This window comes from Corvus moneduloides, chromosome 6 (assembly GCF_009650955.1).
Source record: "Corvus moneduloides isolate bCorMon1 chromosome 6, bCorMon1.pri, whole genome shotgun sequence".
Lineage (NCBI taxonomy): Eukaryota > Metazoa > Chordata > Aves > Passeriformes > Corvidae > Corvus > Corvus moneduloides.
In genome coordinates this window covers 39,289,801-39,317,793 of record NC_045481.1, presented here as the reverse complement: position 1 = coordinate 39,317,793, position 27,993 = coordinate 39,289,801, and the positions used below count along the sequence as shown (strand labels likewise).

Here is a 27,993-nt window from a genome sequence, read left to right as displayed (position 1 = left end):
CCGGCGGCGAGGCCGCGCTTCCGGCGGGCGGCGGTGTTCGGCGGGCGGCGGCGGCAGGTACGTACCGGCACCGGCGGGGCGGCCTGGGGTGCCCGGGGAGCGCGGCCAGGCCCTGCGTGCAGCAGTGGGGCCCGGCGGCCTGTCCTGGTGCTGCCGAGCCGGGGGAGCGGTCCGGCGGCGGGGCTGGGGCTGGGGCTGAGCGGGCCGGGGCTGGGCCCGGAGCCCCGAGCGCTCCGCCGGGGTGTTGCCGGGCTCGCCCTGTGTGGGGGTGCGGCTCGGCTCGCCCGCGGTGCGCGGCTGGTGAAGCACCGTGGGGACCTGGGCGGGGAGAGCCAGGGCCGGCAGCCCACGGGATCCTGGTCCCGCTGATCGGTGCTGGCGGTGCAGGCGCCGCCGGAGCGGGGCCGCCGGGCCGTGCTGCTGGCTGCTCCCGACCTCGGCGGCTGCGGCGGGGCTGGCTGCCATTAACCCAGGTGCCCAGCAGCAGGGGCTGGTTCTTGTCCTGCCTTCAGGTAGTGGGCGGGTACTAGGGGACCTTTGTTTTAACACTGTAAATAGCAAATCTGTGAGCCTCGTAAGCAATCTTGAGGTTGGCTCAAGGGTCTCGCAGGAGATGAGTCGAAGGGAACGGGAGAGAACAGATGTGTGATGGAGGGGGTGAACAGGAAAGGTGCAGCCCGCGCAGGGCTGTGTGTGCCCCACTGCCTCCCTCACATGGGAATCCTGGGTGGGTCCTGCACGGCACTGAGAGCAGCCTCTGTACTGCGCAGCAGCTCCGGAGAGAACACTTGGAGAGTTGAGCGCTTTTGCCCTCAGACGCTGCAGAGAACCTGTAAGGGGAGGTTGACTGCTCGCTAGGGTGGATTTCCAGCGGGCACGGAGGTGGCCTTCAGCAAACGGATTGAGGTGACTGGGGAAGGAAGGCTGCACAATTAAAAAGCTATTGGAATAATGATGGACCAAAGAACTTCCCTGAGCAATAGTGTTTCTGTCCTGCGTTAACTGCTCATGGTGAGCCATGACAAGATCTGGCCCTTGTCCTCTACGTTCTTTCAGGGTAGTACCAGAGTAGTGATGCTCTCGGTGGTATCATCAGTCTTGATGTGAGGGAATACGGGGGGTGGGCTTTGTGGGTGAGTCTTGCTTCTGGAGTTCATTCATGCACGTGAGTACTCTGAAGGTCTGCTGCTGAGTAACTGCTCCCTTTTCTTGCCATGTGCTTGTTTTTAACACTGTAGCAAAGTGCAAGGACTTGATAGATGTGTACAGAAAAAGAGACAAATGGGCAATTACAAATGTGCAAATAAGCCGAAGCTGGGAGGAGGTGTGGATGGCAACAGAGTTGGAAAAATAATCCCGGAACTGGGACTGCGTTGCATCTGACCATTGCTTGTTCAGCTGGCATGGAAAAAGAGGCCACTTTGCTTTTGTAATTCTTTATTGTATGTTCAGCTCCAGGGTGTGGTGATATATGCATGGACATATTTTGAAGTGTAATTCGCTTCTGAACTAATACTACATCTGGAAGAAAAACAGGAAAAGGAAATTACCAACCAGGTGTATCTTAGAAAGAAGTGGTAGAAAAATAGCGAAACTGAAATTGCAGGAAAAAATAGTTTGCATGAACAGCAGCTACCAAGATTTCCTAGATTTAAGTGAATGGTCTTCCCTGGCTAAATTCTGGATCTTATATAAGGAATCTTCAGCTCAGAATTTGTGTGAAAATTGTATTTTAATGGGCTGAGTTCTCTCCTTTAGCAGAATGTGCTGTTCTCCATCACGTCTCTCTTATCTAGGAAAGTTAATTTTTATTAAACAGCAAGTGTTCAGGTGCAGTGTAGTTGCAGAAAACATATTTAAATACTTGGGAAAAAAAGGAAGCTGTTGACTCTTTAGAGCCTGGCAGTAAGTAAGTGGTTCTGCTGCAATGTGTGATTCTTTAGTTTTTAAATGTTTGGCTAGAGTTTTTGTTTTTTAAATCCAGGTATGTATTTTTTCTTATCTTATTACTTGCTATATGGAGTTTACCGCTTGCATCTTGTCATGGCATTTATGTAAAACAGGTGCAGTTTTTACACTGAGTTAAATCTGTTGAAATGCTCTTTTAGTGTTAAAAAGCATGAAATGTTTTTAACAAACACTTCACCCATTTTAACAACCATGTCACCATGATACATATGGACTTTCTGCTTAATGACAGATCCTTATGGATCGTTTTTGAGTACACAGAGAAACATCTCATGCAGCTGCATTGTTGGGAAGTGAAATGTGTATCCTTATACGAAGAGCCTCAATTTCTTACAGTTTCTTCAGTTTTTTACATCCTAACTCCAGTTCTCTCCTTCTCAGAGCCTGCTAGTTCCCAAGCATTTAGAGGATTATATGTCCTAAACTTCTGTATGGTTATCTGATGTGAGACCCCGTGCTTTTGCCTTTTGCATGCTGGGAAAGGGCTGGAGAAAATTCTGCAAAACCTTCTGGGACTCTCTGGGTGCTACAGTCTGGTTCACAAGAAGGACCTGAAATCTAAGAGGTCTTCTGGTCTGGATCCTCTTTCCATTAACACCATGGAGCACTAACCTAGAGCCAAGCAATGGAGCAGGCTGTGAAAACCACATGAAGGTATCTGGAGAGCCTTGTCTGTTTCCAAGGGGTAAAGCAAGGGCACTATCCACTGGGCTCTTTTTCCAGTGTGGCTCCTACTAATAACTTCCTTCTTCCACATGGTGCCACACTAAGATTAATTTTATGCCTCAGGGGAAATCCCCCAGTGCTGTTTAATAACCAGCTCTTCTGTCTCTGGACGAGTGCTGCGAGTTGACTGTGAAGCCAAGTGGTGATCTGTGTAGGATCAAGGTGACTTGCTGGCCCTATGGCAGTACCATCACTGCTCTGTAGGGGGATTTGGATTTGGTCCCCAGACGTTTCATGAGCTGGCTTTGGGGAAATTGTTGCTACCGGGCATGCCCAAGAATCTCCCATGAAAGGCATCTCAGTGGATGGCAGCAGTCGAACGTGGGTCCTCTGTCCCCACCAGGGCCGGAAAGTCCCTGAGAGCTGTGAATGCTGAGAGGCTGCCCTAGGGAGCCATGGATGCTTCCTCAGCATGGAGTCCTGGCTTTTGGGGCTGCTGAGCTCCTGTGGGAAATGCTTTAAGCTCGCTGAGTCATAGGAGTCAGTGCCTGCCGTTACCATAGAAATCAGATCAGCTGCTAGGGGTGGGGAGTCCTTGTCCTTTGGCTCCACTACTTCGTGGTTCCAGCATGAGCTCATGGTGCTAGGGAACCTGATTTCTTGCTCCTTGGCCTGTCAAGATCAGAGGAGGTCAGGCAGCTCTTGCAGCCCTTGCCAGAGGGCAGGGAATAATTTTGCTTGGGTCTTTGCATGGCTGCAGTGGTGGGACCCTGTGTGTCTGATGTGACTTGCTGCCTGTATATGTCATGCTCTTTCATATTTTGGGAAACATTGCATTTGATTAGTAATAGCTTCCAGTCCTTTGGGGGCCCCAGAGAGGTGAAAACTGGTAAACTGGTGAGTAGCAGATAAGGGAGGACAGGAAGTAAGTGGTAAGCTTGGAATGATCCGGATGGAGAGGAAAAACACTGAATATCCAATTTCCTGTGCTCTCAAAATGCATCCCCAAGCTTGGTGACAAGTATAAACCTGAACGTGGATGTGACACCTTCCAGAGCTCAGTCTCTCACAGGTTTTGTCCTCTGTGCTCAGTCCCAGTAACTGTTTCATTGTGTTCTCTGGATGAATATATACATTCAAGCTCTAGGGATGGACGATGCAAAACATCGTTGCCCCATCTCCATTCTGCTAAAGAAAATAGCTTTACTGTGAATATACTTTTCACACTAAGATGTTGTGCCTCCTCAGATCTTCTTTGAACCCTTTGCTTTCCTCATAATGCAAAATAAGCACAAGCATCTCTGTGAAACAGTGTTACAGAGACTCTAGCTGATGCAAGGTGTCACTTTGTTTTTCTACAGTTCCTCTTGGCTTGCTGCCTGCTGACCACTGAATTATTGTCCATGTGGTCTGTGTGAGCAATCCAGATCTACAAAGCTGTCATTTTTAATGTTTCCTTGTTTACTTCCAGGACACCGAATTCAGAGGATAACAGCTGTTTCCCAAGCATTGTCCCTAAGAGTTGGTACTCTTAGGAGGTCCTGTATGCTGTGCTAGCTCAGTCCCAGGTTTAATGTATCTTCTGCTTCAGATGAGAGTGAGAAATATTTGCAAACAACAGCAAATGCACTGAGCTGTCTGTTTCTTGGACTCTCTTAATTCTTTGGTCTCCTCAGTATTATGGCGTGCTTGGTGAAAAATATTCAGGCAGTATGGCTTTCAATGAAAGAGATGATTCCTTGCTGCTAGCTGTTATGTAGAAGGAAGGATTTACTGGGTGATGCTGAAAGGAGATGAGGGTTGTATGTGTGTTTTTCTTCCTGTCTTACTAGCTCAGCCTAAAAAATTCCTGGTTTAGGGAGCTGTTCACTTCTCTGTTCAGATCCCAGCACACTGAAGCACCCACTTCAGTGTTGTTGAGAGCTCTGGCTCTCCATTATGGGGAGAAGGAGGGGGGGGTGATTCTTGGGAAAGCTTCCCGGACTGGGCCAACTGTGGAAACAGCTGGGCTTTGTGCCAGCCGTTCAGAGGGAGGGGGAGCTCAGAGCCGTACAGGGAGTGTATCAGGCAGGGGCTGGTGCAGCCTGTCGCCTTCCGCAGCGTCCTGGTGCTGCTTCTGTTTCAGGAGAGAGAAACTCTTCTGTCCAGAGCTGTGGTGAGCAGAGACTTGTTGAGAGGGTTGATACAGCTCTTGATGGCCTCTGGTAGCTATTGACATGAAAGAATCTGACATGTCGTCCCTGGGCTTGGAGAAGGAGGAGGAGTTCCTGCTTGCATTAAGGGGGAGGGGAAGCATAATCTCTGGATAAGTAAAGATAAGGAAGTATTGGGGAAAAATCAGTGAGAAGAGGAAGCGCCTCTGTGGGGAGGTAAATTTGTGATCTCTGTGTCTCACCTAACAATCTGTGCAGTCCTAGTTCTAGACACTGCAAAATAAAGTGTGGTACTTGGGAACCATGGCTACAGACCCACTCTCGGAGCTTCAGGATGATCTGAACTTGGATGATACCAACCAGTCCCTCAGCCAGCTCAAACTGGCCTCCATAGATGATAAGAATTGGCCAGCAGATGAAGCCCCTGCTTTTCCCAAACCAGGTAAGTATCCTGCTTGTTTGGGATCTGGGTTTTGGCTGAAGAGCAGTTGTTTGTCCTGCAGCTTTGTGGTCATATCTACATATATAGAGAGCCTCAGTTCCATTTAAAAGCTTTATAGACACATTAAACTTGCACCACGCCCAAGTGAATCAGGCTCAGTATTGAACAGCACTAAAAAGTGCAGAGCCAGCTGGTGTAAACATGCTCTTGTCAGTCCTGTGCCTGGCTACGTTTTGGTGCTGACAGTACAGATGTGCTGTAAATCCTTGAGTGTCCTCCACTATGGCCTCTTGCAGGAGAGTTAGGCCTTCAGCACTGGACTGGTCTCAAACATCCGTCTGGGAGGTGGGGCTGGAGATCTGAGTTGTTGCTCTGAAATCCTGTGCTATGAACTGCTGGCCAAAGAGGTCAGGAAAATTAGCTCAGGGACATAAAGGATGGCCATCCATCAAGGGACTATGTTAAGAGCCTCCTTTTCTGAAAAGCCATGATGGTGTCCTTGGGTTTTGTCTTTGTGAATAATTGTGATGTATCTGAGCAGTTGTTTGAGAGAGTGTGCATTCTGAGGGATGCATATGGACCTCGTAGGACTGACGGGACTCTTTTGAAGTCGTTGCTGCTCGTCCCCTCAGAATTTCAAAAGTGCGTTTTCAAGGTGTACAGTTGCATACATTCGTCCCTCTCATGTAGAAGTGCCATTTTTTCTTATACCTCTATCTCTTTGTACTTGCCAGTGTGCTCCAGATCTCTTCTTCTGATTGCTTGTTTCTTGTACTTTGTGCAGGCGACTCCAAAGGCTCCCCTGAGCCTGTCACTCACCTGCAGTGGGACGATCCCTACTATGATATCGCCAGGCACCACATTGTGGAAGTAGCAGGTAGGAGCCTTTCTGTTTTCTCCTTTGATGTCTTTGCAGCTGGGCTGAGGAAGGGCTTTTCTAATAGGGCTCTGGGGACATCTGCTGTTTGCCAGGCCCAAGTGGCAATGACAGGTGCCACTGTGAAGAGAAGGAGCACCAAAATTCTTGAATGTTTGTGATATGTGTAATTTTCCATTGACTTCAGCTAAACTTGAGTTCCTTTTTGGCTCTTGCTGTCTTGATTATTTTATTAGCAGGACTCAGTTGCTTTTGCTGAATTGTTTTAGATATGGCCCTTTACTACATCCTGAGCACAAAAGTGGTTTTTGCATGAAAATGCCAGAGAAATTGCCTACGTAAGCAATACAGCTGTAAGGTCCTCAGCTGACTGAGTAATCCTCAGTAGGTGGCTTCTCTCGTATTTGAATGGCCAGAGCTTGCCATCCTGTCTAGAAATAACATGTACAGAAATCTGAAATAGGGGGAATAGGCCTGTGTTCCACGTCAAGGAAACACGTGTTCATTCAGGGTCACAAGCATTTGCATTTTCTTTGTGTTTTCTTGTCTTACACTAACCCTTGGTGATATACTGCTGGGACGTCCATAAGAAAGAGTTTTGGGGGTATTCTTTAGGTTCCTGTGGTGAGCCTGAGTGAAGGGTAAGGCCAGTTTGTCTTGTGTTCCTTGCTTTTTTTTTTTTTTTTTTAAAAAAAAAAGCAGCTCTTCAACCTGTTGTGACTTGATTCACACTTCCTGCTTGGCTATCTATAGCCACCTCCTACCCCTCCTAGTGCCACCTCCTAGCCTTCCTATTGCCGTCTCTGCCCCACGTGTGAATTTTCAAGGAAGCAGAGGCACAAGCTGGAGTCCTCCTGATTCAGGGTTGTTCTGCAGCAGAGTTTGGCCACAAAGGAAAGAGTTTCAGGTACTTACTTTGATAAGAGGTGTCTTGATATCATTCTTATCTGGGCAGTTTTCTCAAATGAGCTTTCTTTTTCCTGATCTCTCATGTTCCATCTTTTGTGGAACAAAATAATAATGGCAGACTCAAAACCTTGTTGTTTTGTCTTCTGCTCAGTTTGACAGACCAGACTTGCCAGAAGTGTTTTCATTTGCAAATGTGTTACTAAGCTTCTTTTCCCTCGGGCTGCAGTTTCAGGGCTGGGGTTTATAGAGGTCTGTACTCTGGTCTCCCTGCTGCTGAAACTGGAAAGGGACAGATGTGTGGACTCCACCATTTCAGTGGTAATGACCAGAATATTTGGATTGCAAATGGCAGAGGTAATTGGTGTTTGAGGACTCTGGCACAGGGTGAGTTAAATGATACAGTTGTTGGCTTTAGACTAAGCTTCAGACAAAGTGCTTAGCAAAATTTAGATCAGAGACATTGATAAGAGTGGAATGTCAGCCCCAAGCCAAGGATATACTTTGTCTGCTGCCTGCCCGCATAAACACCACTGTTTCTGCAGGATTTCTTTTCCAAGGTAACGTGGGTTTTTTTTCTTTGACAAACCCTCTGAATGGAGTCTCACTCCAGTGGAGGTGTGTGTCAGCAGCTGTTGGAACGTAGCCATTTGACATGGTCTAGGGTAGCAAATGAAGAATTAGCCAGCTTCCTGAAAAGATTCCGGGGAGAGATGGTGGCTGACTGGGAGCCGTGCCTGCATTCTGAACTCTTCCCTGTTGTGGTTTAAATTTGTATTCCAAATGAGCTCTGTGTCCCTGCAGTGTCTGTATAGTGCAGGAACAGCTCAGAGAAGCTTCTGTTCTTGGCTCGTGCTGGCCAATTTTCCCCGGTAGCTGATGCGTCTGAAAGCATGTGATGGTCCCCCACACGGCGTGTGGTGCGGTGCCTTTCTTGGCACTGGGAGAGCCTGGAGCACAGCTCCAGATAAGAGGATTTGCTGCCATATAGGTCTGAAACTTGCTGGTTTCTCATCTCCTGAAAGGAGAATTTATGAAGTTGATCAAAGAGGTGTAATCTGGGCTCTGGGAGGAAGCTGTTAATTTTTTTGGGGTCAATAATTGGTAATTTTAACTGTTGAGAATATCAGACAGGGTACTGTTCTCTGGACTGTTGTTGGAGGCAAACAATCTGGGAAAGTCTGGAAAAATCCTATTAGAAGTAGCCTGGAGAATAAAAATCTTACTGGAGGATTAATATGAAACTGTTAGACCTGGCTCTGCTGACAAACTGTGTTTGTCAGCACCTCCAGGTGCAATGAACACTGGCTATGCTGAGCCTGAAACACAATATACTCTACCCTAGTTCTCGTGTAAGTATTAGCAAATGGCAGCAGATCAAGGATAGTTTCATCCATTCTATTGATTTATTAGCTTTCTGTCCCATGTTCTTCCCTGTTCTGCACTTCAGAGCAGAAAGCTTATGGCTAACTCTGTTCCTGCCTGCGCTAAAATATATTCTGGGATGATGATGCTATTTTGAGACAAAAGTAGAAGGCTGGTTCCCATCCTCGGGCTGAACTCCATGGTCCCAGTGTTATCCTGTGTGGTCAGAAAAGTAATTGCTTCTTGCTGGCTGTGTGCATGGTGTTAATAACTTAATAAAAGCCTGGTTTTGATGACAAAAAGTTAGCACACTCATTTTCTAGCTGACCTTAATTTCTGATTCAGTTTGAGGCATGCTGGATTTGAAAAATCTGGCTATGTGACCTAAAGAGGGGAAAGTACTAAAAAATATTTTGCAGAATTTCTTAGGAAAAGAAGTTTTTGGGGTTTGTTTTTCACTTAAAAATGGTGCAGCTGTTTCGTGGAGACTCTCCTTTGTGCCCTGTGTTCCTGTCTCTTCTGGGGACTGGGATCTTGGTGGAAGAGGCTGTCTGTGGGAAAGGAGCAGGCATGTCACTGCTGTCCCATGTGGTGGTGTGTTACACACAGATGACAGCAAAAGGCGTCCAGGCCACAGTCCTGAGGGAGTACTCAGAACTGGAGTATTGCTAGGAATCACAATATTTTAGTTTAAGGAAACTTTCTTTTGGTTCTGGGACTCGAAGCTTTTCTGAAGGAAGATGATGGTGCTCTGCTGGTGCTTTCAGAGCTGCCTTAAGGTGTGTGTTTGTGGAGTGTTTTATGCAGGCTCTCAAGAGGTCTCTGTGTGGTTTTATTCTTCTTGACTCTGAGTGCCTCTTTTTGTGAGTACTGTAGCAGTGAAATTCTTCTTTACATGTGGCCAGAAGCTGGAAGAGAGGAAGTTCGATTTCACTGCACAATCCACTTCTGCTAAGTGTGTTTTTTTCCTTGCTCACATCACTCAGCATTCGGAGGAAACACAAGCTCCTGGTTGAGGGCTGTTAAGGAACTATCCCAAGTTTCTGTTATGGTCAGGGTTTCTGTGTTCTCCTGCCAGTTCTTACATAGCAAAGGTGGTGCTTCCATCTTCTTGGGGGTTGAGGCAGACTAGATGTGACATAGTCTTGGCCTTGAATTTTAGCACAGGTTGAATTGCAAAACTAAGGCAGGTAGGTAATAACAATCTGAAGGAGGTCTCTGGAGATGGCAGTTCATACTGTGGCTGTGTGGGAAGAGCAGGGCTCTTGTCAGCTGTGGCAAGGTGTTCCCTCCTCATTCTGTTGCCCAGTCTGAAATACTGATCTCTTCTTTGTGGTCAATATGCAAAACTATGGCTATGAGGTTTGTCAGCATTCCCATTTTACACGATAACTGCCTTGCTTTCTTTTGGGATAAGAAAATGGGGGCTTAACATATATTGGCATATGAATTTCTCACTGCCATGGAGGGTAGAAGATAGTGTATCAGTGGTCAGGAAAGTGACTGTCACTTTATGCTCCAGCTACATGATCCCTGCCCAGTGATTTCAAAACTTTGTTGAAGCTCAGAGCATGTTTCTGCTAGTTTTGTGGGAAATCTGCTGCCTCACGCCATTAATTATCAGACTGTGGGGCTGCCCTTGCAGAACAGCTGTGATGCCAATATGTGTAAGACCTGTTATTGAAGTGGGAAAACAAGGTGGAGAGCTGTGAGTGTACCTTCTTTTGTGTTAATGGATTGAAGTTGTAGTTTCAGCAGTAAATCTGTTTTCATTGGTGAATCTGGTACCAAACCTACCCAACAAACATTGTGGCTGCAGGTGCCAAAGCTGTAACTGGTGCTGATGATTTGGTGTTGGTGATTGACTTTACTTCCCCATGTCAATGTTGGAACACCAGTAGCTGTTGTTTCTCTAGGTAGGCAAAGGTAGAAGTGGCAGACAGAACTTGTGTTGAAGGTGTGCTGCAGTGTGTTTTTGGTGGCTAATGGACTCAGCAAAGGCCCATTAGCAAAGGGTAACAAGGGTCCTTTTCCCTTCAGGCATGGGACATTATTACTGGCTCCATTAATACAGGCTGCCTGCATTTCTGCTGCTTTTGGATGTAGTTTCTGGCTTTTAACTTTTTTGTTTGTCTGTTAAGAATATTTTGTATGATAAAAAATGATGAATTGCCTCTGTAAAACTGAGTCCATCCAAAGCAAGCCCAGCTTGTGCACCATATTTTGATATGCAAGGTCAAGGGAAGGGAGAGTATCTAAGGAACTTTAAGTTTCTAAGGGAGACCAAGAGAATGGAGAATTTCTTCCTAGAGCCCTGCTCTGCAAGGGCTCCTGTCGTGATAGGCCCATGTGGGTCTGTTGAGTATATAGCTGTGAGAGTGATGGAAAGGGGCTGGGTATGATAATAAATGCCTTCATAAACAAGAGGAACATTGGTTTTTTTGGTTTTTTTTTTTAAATTCTAATTGGCAGTTTATTTTTTATTCAGAATCTACTAATCTTGAAAAAAAGGCTATGGGTGTTGGATGTGTTATTCATATGGTATGATGCCATTCTCTGTACACTTCTGAAGTTATTCAGAGGACTTCAGAATTAATTGCAATTAACCTTTTTTAAAAGTGCCAATACAGCAGTTGCCATTTTGGTGGCAGAGGAAGTGTAACAGTAAGGGCCAGAAATTTGTTTATACAGAATTAGCTGCAAATTCAGAAAAGAGATTTGGGAATCAAGGTTGCTGATTTTGCCTCTAATTGTTAGATAAGGCTGTTTGGAGAGGAGCATGGGGGAAAGATGAAATGGAATGACGTTGAATGCTGCAAGACAGCGGCTAGATGCATCCCAGTGGCAGTCTGGCTAGGCTCTCCAACTTTACCCTCATGATTTACTTTCTGGGAAAGGATGCAAAGCTTGGCTTGCTATAACTTTTTTTCTGTTCCTCCAGACCAGGGTGCACTTGATGGGGCCCAACCAGGTAGGTAGATTTTTTGTGGCACTAACGTTTGGTTCTGTAGATCATGGTATTCCTTTAGCATGACCATGGCCTGTAGCGGGACTGTCTCAGGGGAGCCCAAACTTTGCTCAGCCTTAGGCTGCACTGGCAATTTTTCAGGAGTCCAAAGGCTGCACAAAATTGTCGTCTGGGGGCTGCACCTTTGCCTCAGGCACAGCAGAATCATCTGAGCCAAATTTGGCGTGTGGGCTTTACTTTGGGCACTTCGGGGCTCATGGGTCTCAGTGTAAATCCTGGTCCTGTCCTGTCATGGTGGTGGCCTGCTTGGACCAGTTCAGTTTGAACTCCAGTTTATCCTGTTACTATATGTGCTTTGGAAGTTTGTTCTAGGATTGCTTCCTATTCTTTCACATGATCTGGTGCTGCACTCATGTGCTAAGCAGCTGGCACTTAAACTGGATTCTCCATCTGAAAGCAACTTTTATCTATTTCTTCTCCATTTGGCTGCAGAGATGTTGTGTTCTGGTAACTTGTTTGCCCGAGGTCGTGCTTGACTGCCCTGTGCTTGCTGAGCATTTGTTAATACTCTCCGGACTTCAGTCCTAAATCTCAATAATTTGGCTGCTGGTGCTTTCATGCTTCTCGATGTACATGAAAACTTCTATTGGTGTGAAATTCTTTTGCTAAGATCTTCACACAATTCATGGAAATGCTGATTCTCATTTCCTCATTATGTGGAATCTTTTCCCCCTTTTTCTATGCTCTCAGACATCCTCCCATTCTGCACTCCTTAATCTGACCCTCTAGTGTATTTTGTATCAGTTACACAACTATATTCACTTCATAAGGCTTTCTGATTCTGGCAGTGTTTGGATATTGGGAATATCGAGGTGGAAGGTACCATGTGTTAAAATACTTCTGCTTTGAGCTCCTTACCTTCTTTTCCTGCAGGGCTAAATCCACTCTGGAATTCAAAAGGCAACTAAAATCTACTATACTTAAACATTTCCCAGCTGTGCCATAAGCTTAGCAGGAACCTGAAATTACATTTGACAGGTTTTTTACTGACAGTGGCTCTGATTAAACATGCTAAGCTTTGTGAAACTTGCGTAGTAGTGTTCCAGTATTCTGTAGTGGTGCCCTCTCCTTGACCCTGAGCTCTGTTAACTCTGCCGTTTTACCAGTAACACTAGCTTTTGGTGGCAAGTTTTATCCATCTGCATTCTCTCCGTATCAAAGTACTTGGATATCCCCATTTGAATCTTTCAACAGGGTGGGCACTTAACTGAGGCTACCTGATGAAGGTAGTAATGAGCAGAGTCTCTAGACTGCAGTTAGGCTGCCTCAAATCATGACATAAATGCTAAAGGATATATTTCAGGATATATAACGGATGTATTTCTATTTACCTAGAAGTAGTAAATAACAGGATTTGCAAGCCAGGCATGTATTTTCCATGTTGGCTGTGCAGATTCATTCAATAGTCCTGTCTCAGGACATTATTGCCATCTTGATTTGAATTTCTGCTGTGATATGGTCATATTGCTGCAGGTTTCAATCTGAAACATTAGCCTCAGTGTTTAAATTTCAGCCCTTTTAGAAGTTTGGCCTTGCGCTCATGGCTTGGAAACACAGCAGTGATTTTCCTTGCCCTGTGTCTCAGAAGTACCCTGGAAATTCGGGTGAGAGGAAAAACACAGTTCGGGCCTTAAAAGTACCACAACAATGTTCAGGAGGTTATGTCCATCAGTGCTACAAGTTAATATCTCTTTAGATGAGCAGCTGTCTTGGCTGGAGAGGCTTTAGATATTGGTTACTGTCTTGCTCTTCGTTATTAAAAGCAAAATAATCTGAATTACATCCTTCAGGGAGGTAGTTTGATTCCAGTGTACATTGAAAATATCTTTAACGTATGAACTTACAAAGTTGGGGTGCTCTGTGAGTACTGATGGTATATAATTAGTTATTGGTTTGTTGTTAGCTATTGAGCATTCCTCATCTGGGAGAGGTAGGAGGCAGCCTGAGAAGCCAAGTGATTACTTCATGGTCTATAGTTGTGTTCAGTGGAAACTTCAGCTGTTTGCAATTGCAAACAAGGGGTGAAGACCTAGGTACATAAGATTAATATTGCAAACAGGAAAGCAAATAGTACAAGGGATGGAGCATCTGGGGAAGATCAAACCTGATAAGAATCTGTTCCGTAGGAGGCAGAGGCAGTTTCCTCCAACAAGAATATGTGGAATGGACTTTAGGTTCTTGTTTATAAATTGGAGCAACTGATTGTTCAGCTTTGACGTTGAATTTTTGATTTTGTCATGTCTGGAGCAAGGAGACTGATCAGATGTGTCAGGTAGAAACAAGATTGGGAGTTGATGAGTTTGAAAGTTTCTGTGTTGACAGGCTGAGCTCAGTGTGATGAAACTGGAGCAAAACCCGGAACTCAGAAAAAGTCATGCTGATTCCTTTGTAGGTCTCATGCATAAATTCATTCTGATTTGGAAGGCAAAGCAGGCCACTCCTTTTGCAGTCATCCAGGGCACTGTAGATTATATTTGATGTACTTGGCCCTGGAAATTGTCCAGGGGATACATGCCATCTCCCCTTTGGCAGAATCATGGATTGTCTGTTTATTCTTTGCCAGTGATCCCAGACATTTTCACCAAGGCTATATAAGGAACAAGATTCTAGACTTTGCATAGGCCCTGCTTTAGGCTTTTATGTCATTTCAGAGAAAGCTATTTAAGCTATGTGGTTCCCAAATTGTGACTTGTCAGGTCTGAGAATCAGTGCCCAGGAGCCTGAGCTGAGTGTATGGCCACCCACAACATGGCACAAACATGGTGCTGTACTGCACACCACAAAGGCCTGCCTTGATCAAGCTTGCAGTCTGCATCTGGCCCTCAGACCATTCACTCTAGTGTGAAATGCAGCCTCTCAGTTAACTGAAGATATCACCTGTTCTGAATTTAGCATAGAGCTAAGTATGATCTGCAAAGATCTGTCATCTTTCTGACCATTCTCTTTCATGACTATAAAACTCAACAGATTCTCAAATGCTATGTCTTCTTGGTGCTCTGTGCAGGCAGGACCCTTTGTCCTTCAGATAGAGACATACGAGTTGCTCAAGACCAATGGGAAGAGTCACAATATGTCATATTCCTTGCCCAGGACTTTGTAACCTGCACTTAGTCTTTTAGACAACTCAATTACATTAGACCTGTCCCTAAAGCTCATGGCAAGCTACTAAGAAACTCTGGGCTAGGCAGAGAGTGGGCTACCATGGGATATGCAATGTGATGTTGGTCTTGTGGCCTGGCTGTGACTGTATCCGGTTGTTCCAGATGAGCCTTGCATCACTCTCTCCTAGTCCTGCATTCCGGGTCATGCGTCCTCCCTAATTGCCCTGTATCTCCGCATGTGTATGTCCCTGTGATGGCCTACGCCCCTTTCCTGGTCTGTACCTAGTGCTGCCGCAGTGTCCTTAGCTTTTGTAGAATTTCTGGCTTGTGTGCATCAGTAAATTCTGTGTTGTCTGGTTAGTGACTTGAAAATGGGACTTGCAAGGTGAAAATAAAAGCGAACAAGTAGCAAGAGAATCTGTTCTGGCAAGATGGGGGCAAAAGAGGACTGGTGGCATCTTAATGTCATGGCTGGTGTATATGAGTTCTCTGGCTGCCATTTGCAGCACCAAATGGTCATCTGGTACTAATAGGCAGTGTTCCCAGAAATGTCAGGTTTGCTATTCCGAGCCCTCAGTTGCTGCATGGCAAGTGTAGCCAAGTGGTAGTTGAGGGCCAGAGCCTGTGCAAAGGTGAGAAAATGGCTGCATGATCTGAATATTGTAAATCTATGTGGGGAAAAGGACTTATTTCAAGAGGAGTGATGTATTGCAGGTCTCTCCTGCGTAAGTAGTGATCCTTGCTGCTTTTCTGTGCCGTGGTCTGTACGAGATGGTTTACCATATGGGAGGAAGGAGGGTATTGTTGAGTATAACATCAATAGCCCCATTCACTGTTGCACTCTCTGCTTGACAAGAAAACACAGGTTTCAGAGCAGGGTGAGTAGCTAAAAAGGTGGGAAGACTTTAACCCTTCATGCTAAAGGAACCATTTCATCTCCACTGCTGCTAAAATGAAGTCATCTTTGTGGAAATGGATTGGGTGTTGTGTCTGGGAGAGAATCAGACTTTCCCCTCAAACTCTGTATGTCCAGATTTGTGACCTGGTTCTCATCCCAATCTCTCTATTTCCCAGCATGTCTGCTAAGCTTGGCCATGCGCGTCTGCTTGGGCTTTGTTCATGGGGCTGAGATCTCTGCTGGCAGAAGTCCACTGACAGTTGAAGACTGGCTTTGGGGAAAACTTGGCTTGTTGTCTCTGAAGCCTCAAGTGGTGGCTGGGAGTGTCCTCCATGACATGACGGTGCTTTATGGGTTATTTGGTTCCAGTGCAATGGGGACTGTTTTCTGCATGGCTTTTACAAAGAATGCTTTGTTGTGCTGCACTTCGCAGCTCCTTCCATCTCTGGCTGGAAAAATCTCTCTGTGGATGGAAAATCTAGGAAGCAGTGAAGAGCTCGTTCTACAATCCCCCTGGAGAATCCAGCAGCCCTGCTTGACCGATCTGTAGAAGAGACTTAGGATGATGCTTGCTTCTCATCTTTGGGGTGTGACTGGAACTGCTCTTTGTCTAGGAATTTCTTGGTTTCCAGGGTATGAAATGGCCTGTGTTCTGTGTGCAGGACTAAGCTTCAGCTGAAGCAAGAAACAGATGCACCAGACTATAAGCAGTCTGGGACTGTGTGCAGGATGGAAGGAGTTACTGTGCCAGTGAGGGGCAGTTTTCCCTGTGCCTCCCTGGACACGTGTGCATCAGGGGCACTGCCCAGGGACAGCTTTGCAGGATTAATGCTCTGAGCACTCTGCTCTGGACTTGCTTCCATCCCTATGTGCCCTGAGGCATCCTGGCTTCCAGTCCTTCTTCTCCTTTCAGGGCTGGAGCAGGGAATCTGTTCTTCATTCTCTTTTGTTGACTTGCCATGCCCGTGGTGTTCAGGTTTCTGCTTCCACACTAGGCCCAGGGTAACTGCTGAAAATCAGATTTAGCTTTGCTGGCAGCTGTGACAAACCAGACTTCTGCCTTGTTATGGTGGTTTCCCATTCTTTATTTACCCCTTGCTTCCAAGACCACAGTGAAGTCCTTAAACTCCCTGTAATCTCTGGAATTTTATCTGCAGGTGATGACAAATACGGAAGAAAAGTAATTTTGTTCAGTGCCTGCCGGATGCCCCCAAGTCATCAACTGGATCATGTGAAACTGCTGGAGTAAGTAGAGTCTTAGTAGGCTGCTGTTAATTTCTTGAATCTGACCTAATTCTCAGGTGCTGGATTCCTGGGGACAGATGCATCTGCAGTAGCTTCTTCAGTTGGACATGTCTTCCCAAGTGCTTACCTCCATTGCTGGAGATGCAAGTCCTCTATTACGGCACACAAAAGGACTCCCAAAGGGAGGAAGAACCTCTCTGTAGCAGAGCACAAAGTGACTTTGTCAGTTCTTTCTTCTCAGGTACCTGAAATTCACACTAGACCAGTATGTGGAGAGTGATTACACGTTGGTGTATCTGCACCATGGCCTGACCAGTGAGAACAAGCCATCCCTGAGCTGGTTGCGGGATGCCTACAGGGAATTTGATCGCAAGTGAGTAAGGCTGCAGCAAGCAAGGATGTTATGTGCTGTTCTGCAGCCTGACGTAGAAGATCTTCCCCAGGCCCCCTGTGTAGCTTGGTGATCATAATTTACTGTCATTTATTCTCCTGCTTAAGGAGGTGGATTGTTGTTTAATGCAGACTGAATCACAGGATAAACAGCTCCTTCTGTAGTTACATCCTTTAAGCCAACAGGCAAGCAGCAAACCCAGGACCTGGTGCAAGTGTGTCAACCTCATGGTATAATTGTAGGTTCCTAGTGAGGCTGCTCTCTGCTTTTAGATGAATCTTGGAATACAGGGTAGTATGCCCTTAAGGCTGCTGAGTGGCCTGACACAGCTACAGAGCATGGGAGAGGAGAGGCCATGGGTGTTGGGGTGTGGTGATGCCCAGTGTAAAAGGGATGAAGCAACCAGTTAATCTTGCAGAAACATTGGTTCCTCTGCTTAAAGTTCAGTTTGTTGTTACTGGGCTTCTCTTGACAGGTACAAGAAGAACATCAAAGCCTTGTATATTGTGCATCCAACCATGTTCATCAAGACCCTACTGATACTCTTCAAGCCTCTGATCAGGTAGGAGGGAAGCACTATAGGAGGCTCACCCACATGCTCACACTGTGGGGGAACAGTGGGGCATTCTCAGAAGGGCACAAGGTGAGCCCAGGCTGCCAAGCCTATCCTGGAGTCTCTCACCTTATTCTATCTCCTCCTACTTCTGAGCTCAGAAATACTCACACACCAGAAATACCTCTTTAGGAACCTACAGAGTTTGTGGCTCTGTGCTGCTCCTTTTCTCTCCAGCCAAGTAGAAGTAAAAAGTTGCAGGCTCTGCTAATAGTGAAAAAGGAAGTGAGAGTATCAGTCCAAGTCATATTTGATTTATTGTGATACTGAAATCATAACGCTCTGAAATAATTGGGAATAAAACTTTCTCAAGCCTATTGCTGAACATCGGAAGGAGAAACCCAGCATTTTAGGGAGCCTGCTGCTGCTAGGGCTTCTACTGCATCTTGGAAAGTCTTTGCATCTCCTGGTAAAATAGATGGAGTGGGAGAGCTATGTGGGTGACATCTCTGCTGCTCAACCATACCTACCGTTTGCCCCACTGATGTTTCTTGCAGCCCCTTGCTCTCCTTTTCTGTAAGAAGTCAGTTCTGTTACTGGATTTCCCCATTCCTCACATATCTACCTTTCTCTTGTTTTTCAGCTTTAAATTTGGACGGAAGATTTTTTACGTGAATTACCTTAGTGAGCTGGAGGAGTATGTGAAGCTGGAACAGTTGGGGATCCCAAACCAAGTGCTGAAGTAGGAATACTGCTTGTCTCCCACTTGCTTAGGGCTCTTTGAGAGGGGACTTTTTTTGAAAGAGTGGCAAGGGAAGGAAGAGTTTGTTCCACTCAGGCAGTGGTTTTGGAGGGTGTGGTGACAAGTTGCCTTAAAGACTATGCTTTCTCTCTATAGTCCTTCCTGTGTATCCTCGGCCCCAGTCCCCAGCTCTGTCTTTGAGTTAAAAATCCTCCTCCAGTGGAGCATCAATCCTGTATCTCCCACTCACCCTTAGGGGACTTTATTCAAGATGCTGACCTTAACACTGACCTGGAGCTGATGGTGTGCATCTGCTGTGTCTGGGCACCTGCTTAGCTCATTTTGCACCACTCAGCTTGTCTTTGGAGCTTCCCAAAATTGCCATAATCTCAGTACTACCAGATTGCTTCCCTGTCCCACAACCACATATGCATCTATCTCATCACAGGCAGTGCTGTCCTGGCCTCCTGCCCACGCTGTTACTCATCTACTCCAACTCTTGATTCCAGATAGATACTCCTTTTCTCCTTGCTTTTCTTCTGGCAACCAGATGTTTGTTCTTGTGTTCCAGAGCTGCTTGTCTTGGTTTTACATAGGTGTAATTGACCACAGGAGTCTGGTGCTGTTACCAGTGGGTGTGCAGTGCTGGGTTCATGCACTTTCTCGGAGGTGGAGTGGCTTTTTACTCGTCTGTGTTTTGCTGCAGATATGATGAATACCTGAGATCCCTGCAGAAACCTCTGCAAGTGCCCCAGAAGCCAACACCCCCACGCCCACCACTGCCAAACCAGCAGTTTGGAGTCTCCCTACAGCAGTGAGTATCTCTGGGCTGTGTTGCTTTTGCCCTGACTTGTTTGATATGAGGTCACTGTATTTATAACTGAACAACAGCAAAAATAGCTGCAGAATTTCTTGCAGTTTAGTTTCCTATGAAACTTTAATAATTTTCCTGAGGAACTCTGTGCTCATGGCCAGATCCTGACTAACTCAGTTCAGTTCCACCCTCTTGATCCCTGGGTTAGATTGTTTTTGCAACTTAGGATCACTAAGGGAGGAGCAAAATAAGGGCCATAGGGACAGCTTTCTGGCACTAGAAACTTCCTTGTAAGCAAAAGAAGTCCGTAGGAGGATGACAGAGGTCTCTTTAGGACTATGCTACTTTGAGCAGTGCTGTGGGTTTGTTTCTTAGTTGTTTTCCAAATAATAAATTCTATTTTAGAAGCACTTCTATTCACCCTTGTAGTGAATCCCACTCCCTATTCCTGCATAGTGACACAGGCAAACACAGACACTGGCAAGGGGTGGTGATACTGCGTAAGTGTTGAAGGTATTTTTAACTTTGAGTGTGGTTTTGCCTCCCCAAGGAATGCGGAGGAGCCAGTACTGTGTAGCTAGACAGATCCTCTGAGGCAGTCTGGGAACACATTCCCCAGCTTCAGTGCAACATTTCCAGATGGTGTTTGCTGTGGTGCTGTGTGCCTGAGCTTGTTGGTAGCCTGGGAGGGGTGAACAGTGCCAAGCTATCAAGTGGTCTGGACAATCGAACGTGAGGGTGGCAGTGAACACCTTGGCATCACAAGGTTTTCCCTGATGGCCATTGTGTTGATAATTCTTCTGTCACGGGAGTGTGGTGGCTAAAATGTGTCAGCTTCTTTCTGCCCTTGTTCCTATGGGAAAGAAAAAAGGAATCGTAACCCCTTTCACCTGATTCATTCATAACTAGCATCCTTGCCTTCTGGGAAACCCTTTGCCCTGCATGTAAAGGCTGGGATTTTTACAGAAGATGGAAAAATGTTCCTGTGGTCTAGTAATGAGCTCCTAGTTGCTCCAGTGAATGATGTAACATGGGTGAAGAGGATAGAAGGCTGGAATGAATAATGGCTGAACCAGGGATGGCAATAGCAAGATCATATGTAGTACAGGTTGTGCGGGCAACTTCAAGAGTTGGGGGCTGCATACAGGGCAGGACCAGTCATGTGTAACCTGTTGTTTCTTGCTGCAGTCTCAGGGAGAAGAGCCCTGATCAGTCTGCAGTTCCTCTGGTGGTCAGAGACACCATTGCTCATTTGCGGGAGCATGGTAAGTGTTTGGGGAAGCTGCAATCCCTTATCAGTGACCTCTTCTGTCCAAGCTCCCATCAAGACTGTGGTAAGATAAAGAAGAACAGTGGTCTAGAATAGGGTGTAAAATCCAAACTAGGGGAGTTATCCTTCAAGTGAGATTGTGCAGGGCTTAGGAGACCTCCTTCCTCCAGGAGTCCATACTCCCACTTGTATAAGAGTAGCCAAATGCTCTTTGTATCCTTTGTCTGATACTGGAAGCAGGAAGAATTGTTGTACTCTAAGAAAGGGACTTGTTGACATGTGTCTGAATGCCTCACAGCATGAATTTATAATTGTTAAGGCCAGCATTTTTAGAGACTCTCAGATGGGTGATTTTTTTTCTTGTCCATCTTCTGTCACTTCACAGCTCTTAATACAGAGGGGATTTTCCGGAGATCAGCAAATACACAGGTTGTCAAAGAGGTCCAGCAAAAATACAATATGGGTGAGTGCCCAAACACATCAGAGCCCCTCTCATTCCCTAATTACTACTGTCCAACTGCAACTGTGTTGGAACTAGTCTGTCATGGATCCTCTCCTTCTCTGATAGGTCTGTAGGTGAGGACTCATCTTGGGGTATGACCTGAGTTGCAAGGGAGAAGCATCTGATACTTCTGCTGTGTGGAAAACCTATTCCTTCCCACTCATGTTCCCCTTACTGCCGTTTTTTTTCCTGAAAGTTTCCCTGTTTCTTGGGGTGGGATATACCGTCTTACTCTGGTTATACTGGAGGGACTGAAGATGACCAGGAAGAAACTTAGTCATGTTTCATTTGATGACTTCTAAAGATGTAGTGCTGGATTCAGCACTGCTTTGTATATGATTTTGGGACATATTTTTCCACTCTGCTAGAAGATGTGGTACTTCAGGGTTCTGTGTTCTTTAAAATACTCCTTCCTTAGTTTTGGGCTCTGACCATCATGTCTTGTCCTTTGTCTGGAGGAGGTGCTGCTTTGGCCAGCGAGCACTGAGTCTCTGCTCTGCTTTCTCAGGTGTGCCTGTAGATTTCCAGGAGTATGAAGATGTCCACCTCCCTGCTGTGATTCTCAAGACCTTCTTGAGGGAGCTACCTGAGCCCCTCCTCACTTTTGGCCTCTACAGCCATGTTGTCAGCTTCCAGTGTGAGTTGTAACAAGTGTGCTACTCCCTGAATGTTGCACTGGCTAAGGACAAAGACATCTTAGTGAGGGCATGCATGGGATACCTTGTGACTGCCAACAGGGCTTTCATCAAGATGGGTGCTGAGGATTGTCCCGTCTCCCTTGATTTTTAGGTGTGGAGGAGGTGAAACGTGTGGATGTTGTTCGCAAAACACTCCAGGATTTGCCGGAAGAAAACTACCAAGTGCTCCGTTTACTGACAGCCTTTCTGGTGCAGGTGAGCACTAGCCTAAGCATTTGCTTGTCGTAATGCTGAGAGGGGCAGGCAGGCCTTCAGCCTAAAAGGTGTAGGCATACAGCCTGTGTGGTCTATGCCAAGGAGGCTGAAAGCTCCCCGTGGTGGAGATAGAACTACAAAGTATCTGAGTAGAAGAGTGGTCTCAGATCTGCTTTACAGCACTTTCTGCTGCCGAGGAAGCCATTGCAAGGCTATTCAAGCAAGAGGGAAGATCATGAGTGGTGGTCTGGACTTGTAGAGATATTATCTGACAGTGCTCTTGGTCCTGTTGTTATGATATGGCCTGGTTAGCTTTTCTCCTCATTTTCTCTGGGAGTCTGTCAGTTCTGGCTTTGGGGAGGGTAAAGGGCAGCTGCTGTGCTGTTCTGTAGGGTTCACAATGGTCTCTTTCCTTCCCACATAGGTCTCTGCTCACAGCGACAGAAACAAGATGACAAACACCAACCTGGCAGTTGTGTTTGGCCCAAATCTTCTCTGGGCCAAAGATGTGGCCATCACTCTAAAAGCCATCAATCCCATCAATACCTTTACCAAATTCCTGCTGGACCACCAGAAGGAGCTGTTTGAGGCTGCAGAGGCCTGAATCCAGGCCAGCCCACACCTGCACACTGTGCCCACCTTCCCCCTTCTTTGTCTTGGAGCTGTGACCAAGCTGTCTCCAGTACAAAGGGACCATTGATCTTCTGGGTGATGAGCAGAGTGAGGGCTGTGGAGATGATGGTGAAAGTGTGCAAGTAAGTGAGCAGGAGACCTGCAGCTCTGGATGGGCAGGGGAGCTGGTCTCCCAGCTGCTGAGACTGGACTCCTAACCCACCTGTGCAGCTCCTCCAGGGCTCATCACCAGTTTTCTGCCCTATCAGATGATCTGCCTTCCTTTCCTCCTTCCCTTATGTGCAGTTTTTCTGCCCTCCTGGTCCCTTCCTCAGCACAGATCTTTTTGTTCAAGCTCCCAATAGCCCCAGCTCACCCCTCCTTGCCTCAGCTGGGCTGTCTGGGCTAGGGTGGGCTTGCTGGGTTTTGTGATGGAGACATTCTTACTGCAAGTGCCATTTCTCAGCACTGAACATGCATCCTGCCTTTCCCCAGAGGCACCTAAAGCAGGGAAGGGAGCAGCAGCCCTTGTGCTTCAGGTAGCAGCGTGTCCTGCACTTGCAAACACCATTCTAGACCCCCTGCTTTTGGCAGGCAGGTGAAGGACAGGCTCACAGCAATGGGCTGTGTTACCTGTCAGACTCCAAAACAATGAAGGTGAGTTTAGCCCAAAGCCCAGCGTCTCTGGGGTCACCCACCCTAGACACTATTCAGTGTTTGCTGGACTGTAGTGGGTGACTTGCCTCCTGTAGTTACCAGCTCAGGTGTGTTTGTCCTTCCAGCAGCACTTCCAGCCTGGCTGGGAAGGTTCATGCCGGGCCTGGCTGTGCATGCGGGCCAGCTGTGACCCTTTGGCAGCTGGTGTGTCTGAAAGGCAGGAGGAAGTGCCCTGGTGGCACGGAGCTGCTGAACACCATAAGGATCACCGTCTGTCCTGGCAGCAGCACAAGGCCTCCTCTTCTGGCACATGTATCTGTGCTGACTGCCACAGACTGCCTTGACTAGTTAGTTGTCTTTTTGAGCACAACTTTCCCCAGCACAGTGTAACAGAGCATGGCCTTGAGGGAAGGTCTGGGGACTGGGGCTAACCCTCACTGTGGAGTGCACCAAGCCTGGATTACAAATTTCTGCCCAGGTGCTGAGCACTTGTGTGCCAAAGCTGTGAGGGAACAGCTATTCCATGCCAAGGGCCTTTGCCGTGTCTCCTCCTGGGTTCATACCTTCCACCATACCGTCTGGTCAGATGCATCCTGTATGCCCTGGGCACAGCTGGAGAGATCTCTCCAGGGCATGCTCAGAGTGGGGTGGTTCTGGCACCTCCCCAGAGCAGCTGCAATACTGTTAGAGCGTTGGGTTTAGGTTGCCTCATTCCCATTACCTGAGCTAAAAGAGATCCTTCTTAGCCTGGGCCTGTCAGGGTTTTAGGAGAGAGCTTATAGCCTTACTTCACTGGTGGGATATATCTTTGTATCTTGTACCCTGTGTGCCTGGGCCAGACCTCCCTGCTGCATCTGGCCTCAGGGACAAATCTTTCGGACCAAGCAAAACTGTTTTTTTAAAAGCTACTGGATGCTAAATAGAATTTGTTTCTTCATAATATTTTAGCCTGCCTTTAAACACTGACCAAAGGTTGGTGCCCCTAGTGTAATTGAAGTAAGTGGCATCTGCTGCAGGAATTAAGGAGATTGCTGTTTTTGCTAAACTCTGGAATGGGGATGGGTGCAAACATAGGCAGCTCTGCAAGGCAGTGCAGGTGCAGCCAGCTGGCTTGCAGGAGGAACACCAACATGTGGGTGGGAACAGTGAACAAGAAAGTGGGCATTACTAAGACTGGAGCAAGAGATGTTCTAAGATAGGACTGGATCTGATCCATTCTAGATACTGGGAGACTTTGCCCTATGGAGGCTACCAGACTGCTGACTTCAAGTCTCCCTCTTCCAAGAATAGGAGCCTTCCCTGTTTGGCCAGGATATGAATTGTTTCATCCTGAACAATTCACAGCAGTAACCAAGTAAATGTTTTGGAGGTAGAGATAATCTGCTCCTAATTCATCTGTGAACTCTTCTAGAGTGAGTTAGCAGGGCTGATGTACTGTGGAGGAGTAATCTGGGGTGGACTAGTGTGAAGAGAAGTGTACTTGCCCCAGTGTTTAAGGGGCAAGCCTGTGGAGGCTGAGGGAGCCTAGTGCAGCCCCTCTTTCCCAGCAGGCACCCTGCTCTGTGGAGGTTTTGATAGGGGAAGAAGGAGACTTCCTGCTCTGACTGTATCTGCAGCTGACACTGGCCTCAACTTCATTTCCCTAGAGGAAAGGCAAGCCCAGCTAACTTCTGGGACAAACAGGCCCAAGCTCGGCAACCTGGAATCCAAGTGCCTGCGTGCATGAGGCCTGGCCCTATGCACTCTCTGGGGAAGGTGGCATGTTCTGGCGTTGCAGAGCAGCAAGGACTGTTCCCTGCCAATTAGCCAGAGGAGCAGTGCTGGAGTAGCTCCTGTCCAGGGAGAAAGTGGAGATTACTGCAAGTGTCTGAGTTCTGGCTGGAGTTGGGTGGTTTATTTTGTGGGGTTTTTGGGATTTGTTTTTTTTTTAAGTGAATTCTTGAAATGACATTTCCTTTTTTAGCAAAATAGAGGCTGATTCATCCCCTGCAGGCAGGGATAAAAGCCTGCTCTGGTTCAGTGCCTGCAGGGAGCAGATTCGGAGAGTGTTCAGGGAACTACTACTGCTCATGGTGGGAAAGTGCTTGCAAATCCTGGAAGGGACCCAACTGTAAATATCCCCGTTTCTCTGCTGCTCCTTGTGCTAGAGCTGCTGAGGGCCCTGGAGCAGGCACAGTAACCAGGGTTGCTTTTGCAGTCTGTTCTCCTGAACACCTTGTATTGAAATACCTGTCCTGTGACCTGAGCCAGGAACTGGCCCGGGCCTGCCTGCAGCCTGTGTCAGGTGGGTGGTCACCAGAGCCTGCACCTGCCGAGGCCAGCGGGTTAAATTCCCTCCTCACAGGGGCAGGGTGCTGGCTGGGCTGGGTTTCTCTGCCTTGTATGGGTCGGGGACAGTATACAGTTAAGGTGCTGGTCTGTGTCAGTTTTCTCCTTGCCGTAGAGCTGCCCAAGGGTCTCTTCCCTGGCTTATCTTTCAGGTTAGCTATTAGCCATTTCTTCCTGTGGGGGTACTTGTTCTGCATCAGCCTCCTGCTTTTAGCACCAGAACACCTCTGCTAAGCCTCCTGCAGTCTTAATGGCCTCTGATCACCCCCTGGCCCAAGCTGTGAACTGACACCAGAGCTTTTGGGTGGTGCAGGGGGTCTGGGGCCATCCAGATGCCTTGTGGCAATGTGTGCTAACTTGAGAGAGCCGAGGGCCAGTTTGGTCCCAGTTTCTCTTTTCACGTACAGGGGCTCCTGTGCAAAAATTTCGGCTTTGCTTTTGTTGCTGGCGTTCCCTGCCTTCTTCTTTGTTGATGTTCACCAGGTGCAGGCCTGGGTTTTCACGGTTCACACTGTTTGTTTTCTTTTAATCTGCACCAATCTTGTATTTCACAGTTTGCACTTTTTGTATTTCAATAAAAATCAAAATGTAATCTCAGAGCCAGGTATGTCTGTCAAGTGGCAGCAGCAGTGGCACATCTACAAGAAACAGAAGTTAAGACTGTCTATGCCGCCAACCACAACCATGCTGAGAGGGAGGAAAGAAAGTAAGAAATGCCTCCTATGTGAGTAACTCTGAAGAAATACTAGTTTGCAGGAGCCTTGGGCTGGAAACCAAGTTAAAACAAAAATGTAGCATAGATTTTGCTCTGTCCTGAAGAGGGCTGTTCTTCCACGTTACCATCTTCCTGTCATGATGAGCAGTCTGCCTAGGATTGCCCAGGGTGCCAAGTGGGAGCCACCTCATGATTAGCTGGCTAAGTTTATCCTGTGGCCAGGTGATGCAATGGAAGCCTGCACCATCTCATTTCATCAATGTATGTGGATTGCTAACTTGATGAACAATAGTCTGGATAGGACCACCACACTCCCCTTGATCCATATTCAGTTCACTGCCTTTTCCTAAAGACTGTAATTTGCCTGTTACTTCAGTAAGCTTTTTGGCTAGGATGCAAGAATTAGGAGTAGAATGGAGAGCACTGGAGCTGAAACCATCAGCATTGGGCAGTAGCCTGACTCCTGGGCTGTCAGCAATGATGCGTCAGGATGATGTGTTAATGCTGATGTCAGCACTTGCATGTCTAAACTGTGTGCTGCTTGTCAGTTTTTATTGTTCATAAACTCTCCAGCTAAGGGCTTCCCAGTGTTGCCAGTTCTCCTTCTGCATGTTGACATGGCGCCTGTAATGGGGTTAGCATGGTTAACATGCCAACTATATAGCGAGATCTCAAACCTCCTCTCAGTGTAGCAGTTGGTCCTGGCTCTGGGCTTTGTCACAGTGACCTGGCATTGTGCTCTAGCAACATCTTCTCAGAGGAGCTGGAGAGCAGGTGCATCTGTCCCCAACAGGGAGCTGGCATTGGCAGGACCTGCATTATGTGCAGCCATGGGCAGTACTGAACGCAGTGTAAACACCATTGCGCCTGGACACATTCTCATGAGTCGCTGCCCCGTGGCTTTAGGGCCATTGTTCTGAGAACATTTTTTTAAATATAAATGCATACAGTAGGCTCACAGTGGGATGGTATTTAATTGTTCATGACCTTGGTGATACCATATTTCTGTGATTGTTTACTTTCTCACTCACTTGCTGATGGTTTTTCCAGTCCCTTGTCTTACTTGTGACATGGTGTAAATGGTGGATCCTGAAAGTCCTGTAGTAAACCCCAGATCCTACAGGATGGGTTCTGTGAGTTTTGACACTGTACAGTGTCTTTTTAAGTTCATGAAATGACACTCTTAGATACACACATATACCTGCATATAATGTAGCTAGATCGGTTATCCGTAAGATTGCAGTGAGATGCTCAGTTTACTGTGTTACCTGCTGAAGATGTGATCAAGAAAAGATTGCTTTTATTAGTTACCCTTGTATCCCAAGCTGGAATATTCCCTTCATACAAGCTTCTAATATACACAGTCATTTTTCTTTTTTTTCCCCCCATTCCTGCCATTTTATCCACTGTGTCTTTTTTATAATAACCAGATACCCTTTACACTGCAGCTTAAATCAGCAGTTGTTTTAAGTACATGGATTTTTATAATCTTGTCTTTCATTTAAAGGGAAGGTGTTGGCACCCTGCCTGGCATTGTGTGTTATACAGGGTTAACTTTTATCAATACTAGAATACAGCTGTTAAGTTTGGTTATTCTTTCCGTATCTTATTAGTCTCTGCTAACTCGCCTGTCAACTCAAAACATTCCTATGCTTCTTTAAGCGTGAAGTAGCAACCATGTACAATGCAAAGTCTGCTGGTATATTTTTTTCCCCCTTTTCCCATCTGTTTCCTTTGAGGACAAGTTGATATTTCAGTGAGGGTAGGACATCCAGATAATTCAGTTTCCCAATTCACTGGTGAGGGCAGCAGGGTCAAATACTGTATGACTGTTACCCCCACTTCCAGGCACCTGTTCTATCTGTCC

General features: G+C 46.7%; 1 protein-coding gene across 8 annotated transcripts; it reads left to right on the top strand.

Annotated features, from left to right (window-relative positions):
• ARHGAP1 (Rho GTPase activating protein 1) lies at nucleotides 1–26,010 on the top strand. 8 transcript variants are annotated; one of them, XM_032112462.1, is made up of 15 exons: nucleotides 30–57; nucleotides 2,452–2,622; nucleotides 5,052–5,229; nucleotides 6,014–6,106; nucleotides 11,319–11,348; nucleotides 16,562–16,649; nucleotides 16,891–17,022; nucleotides 17,516–17,602; nucleotides 18,237–18,335; nucleotides 19,042–19,149; nucleotides 20,338–20,414; nucleotides 20,805–20,882; nucleotides 21,430–21,558; nucleotides 21,711–21,814; nucleotides 22,239–26,010. In XM_032112462.1, exons 3-15 carry the CDS (start codon nucleotides 5,091–5,093, stop codon nucleotides 22,416–22,418), a joined length of 1,344 nt encoding a protein of 447 aa, XP_031968353.1. In that variant the 5' UTR covers nucleotides 30–57; nucleotides 2,452–2,622; nucleotides 5,052–5,090; the 3' UTR covers nucleotides 22,419–26,010. The 8 variants fall into 8 exon arrangements, with proteins under 8 accessions (XP_031968351.1, XP_031968358.1, XP_031968353.1 ...); XM_032112460.1 differs by lacking the exon at nucleotides 2,452–2,622 and having other exon boundaries at nucleotides 1–57; XM_032112465.1 differs by lacking the exons at nucleotides 30–57; nucleotides 2,452–2,622 and adding an exon at nucleotides 931–1,011.
• The last annotated feature ends 1,983 nt before the right edge of the window (nucleotides 26,011–27,993 follow it).

Excerpts from the sequence above, each read along its gene's own strand:
- ARHGAP1 (XM_032112460.1), top strand. The coding sequence starts at position 5,091 with ATGGCTACAGACCCACTCTCGGAGCTTCAGGATGATCTGAACTTGGAT. Across the intron at positions 16,650-16,890 it reads GATCATGTGAAACTGCTGGA|GTACCTGAAATTCACACTAG; the intron begins GTAAGTAGAGTC and ends CTTTCTTCTCAG. Across the intron at positions 21,559-21,710 it reads CCATGTTGTCAGCTTCCAGT|GTGTGGAGGAGGTGAAACGT; the intron begins GTGAGTTGTAAC and ends CTTGATTTTTAG.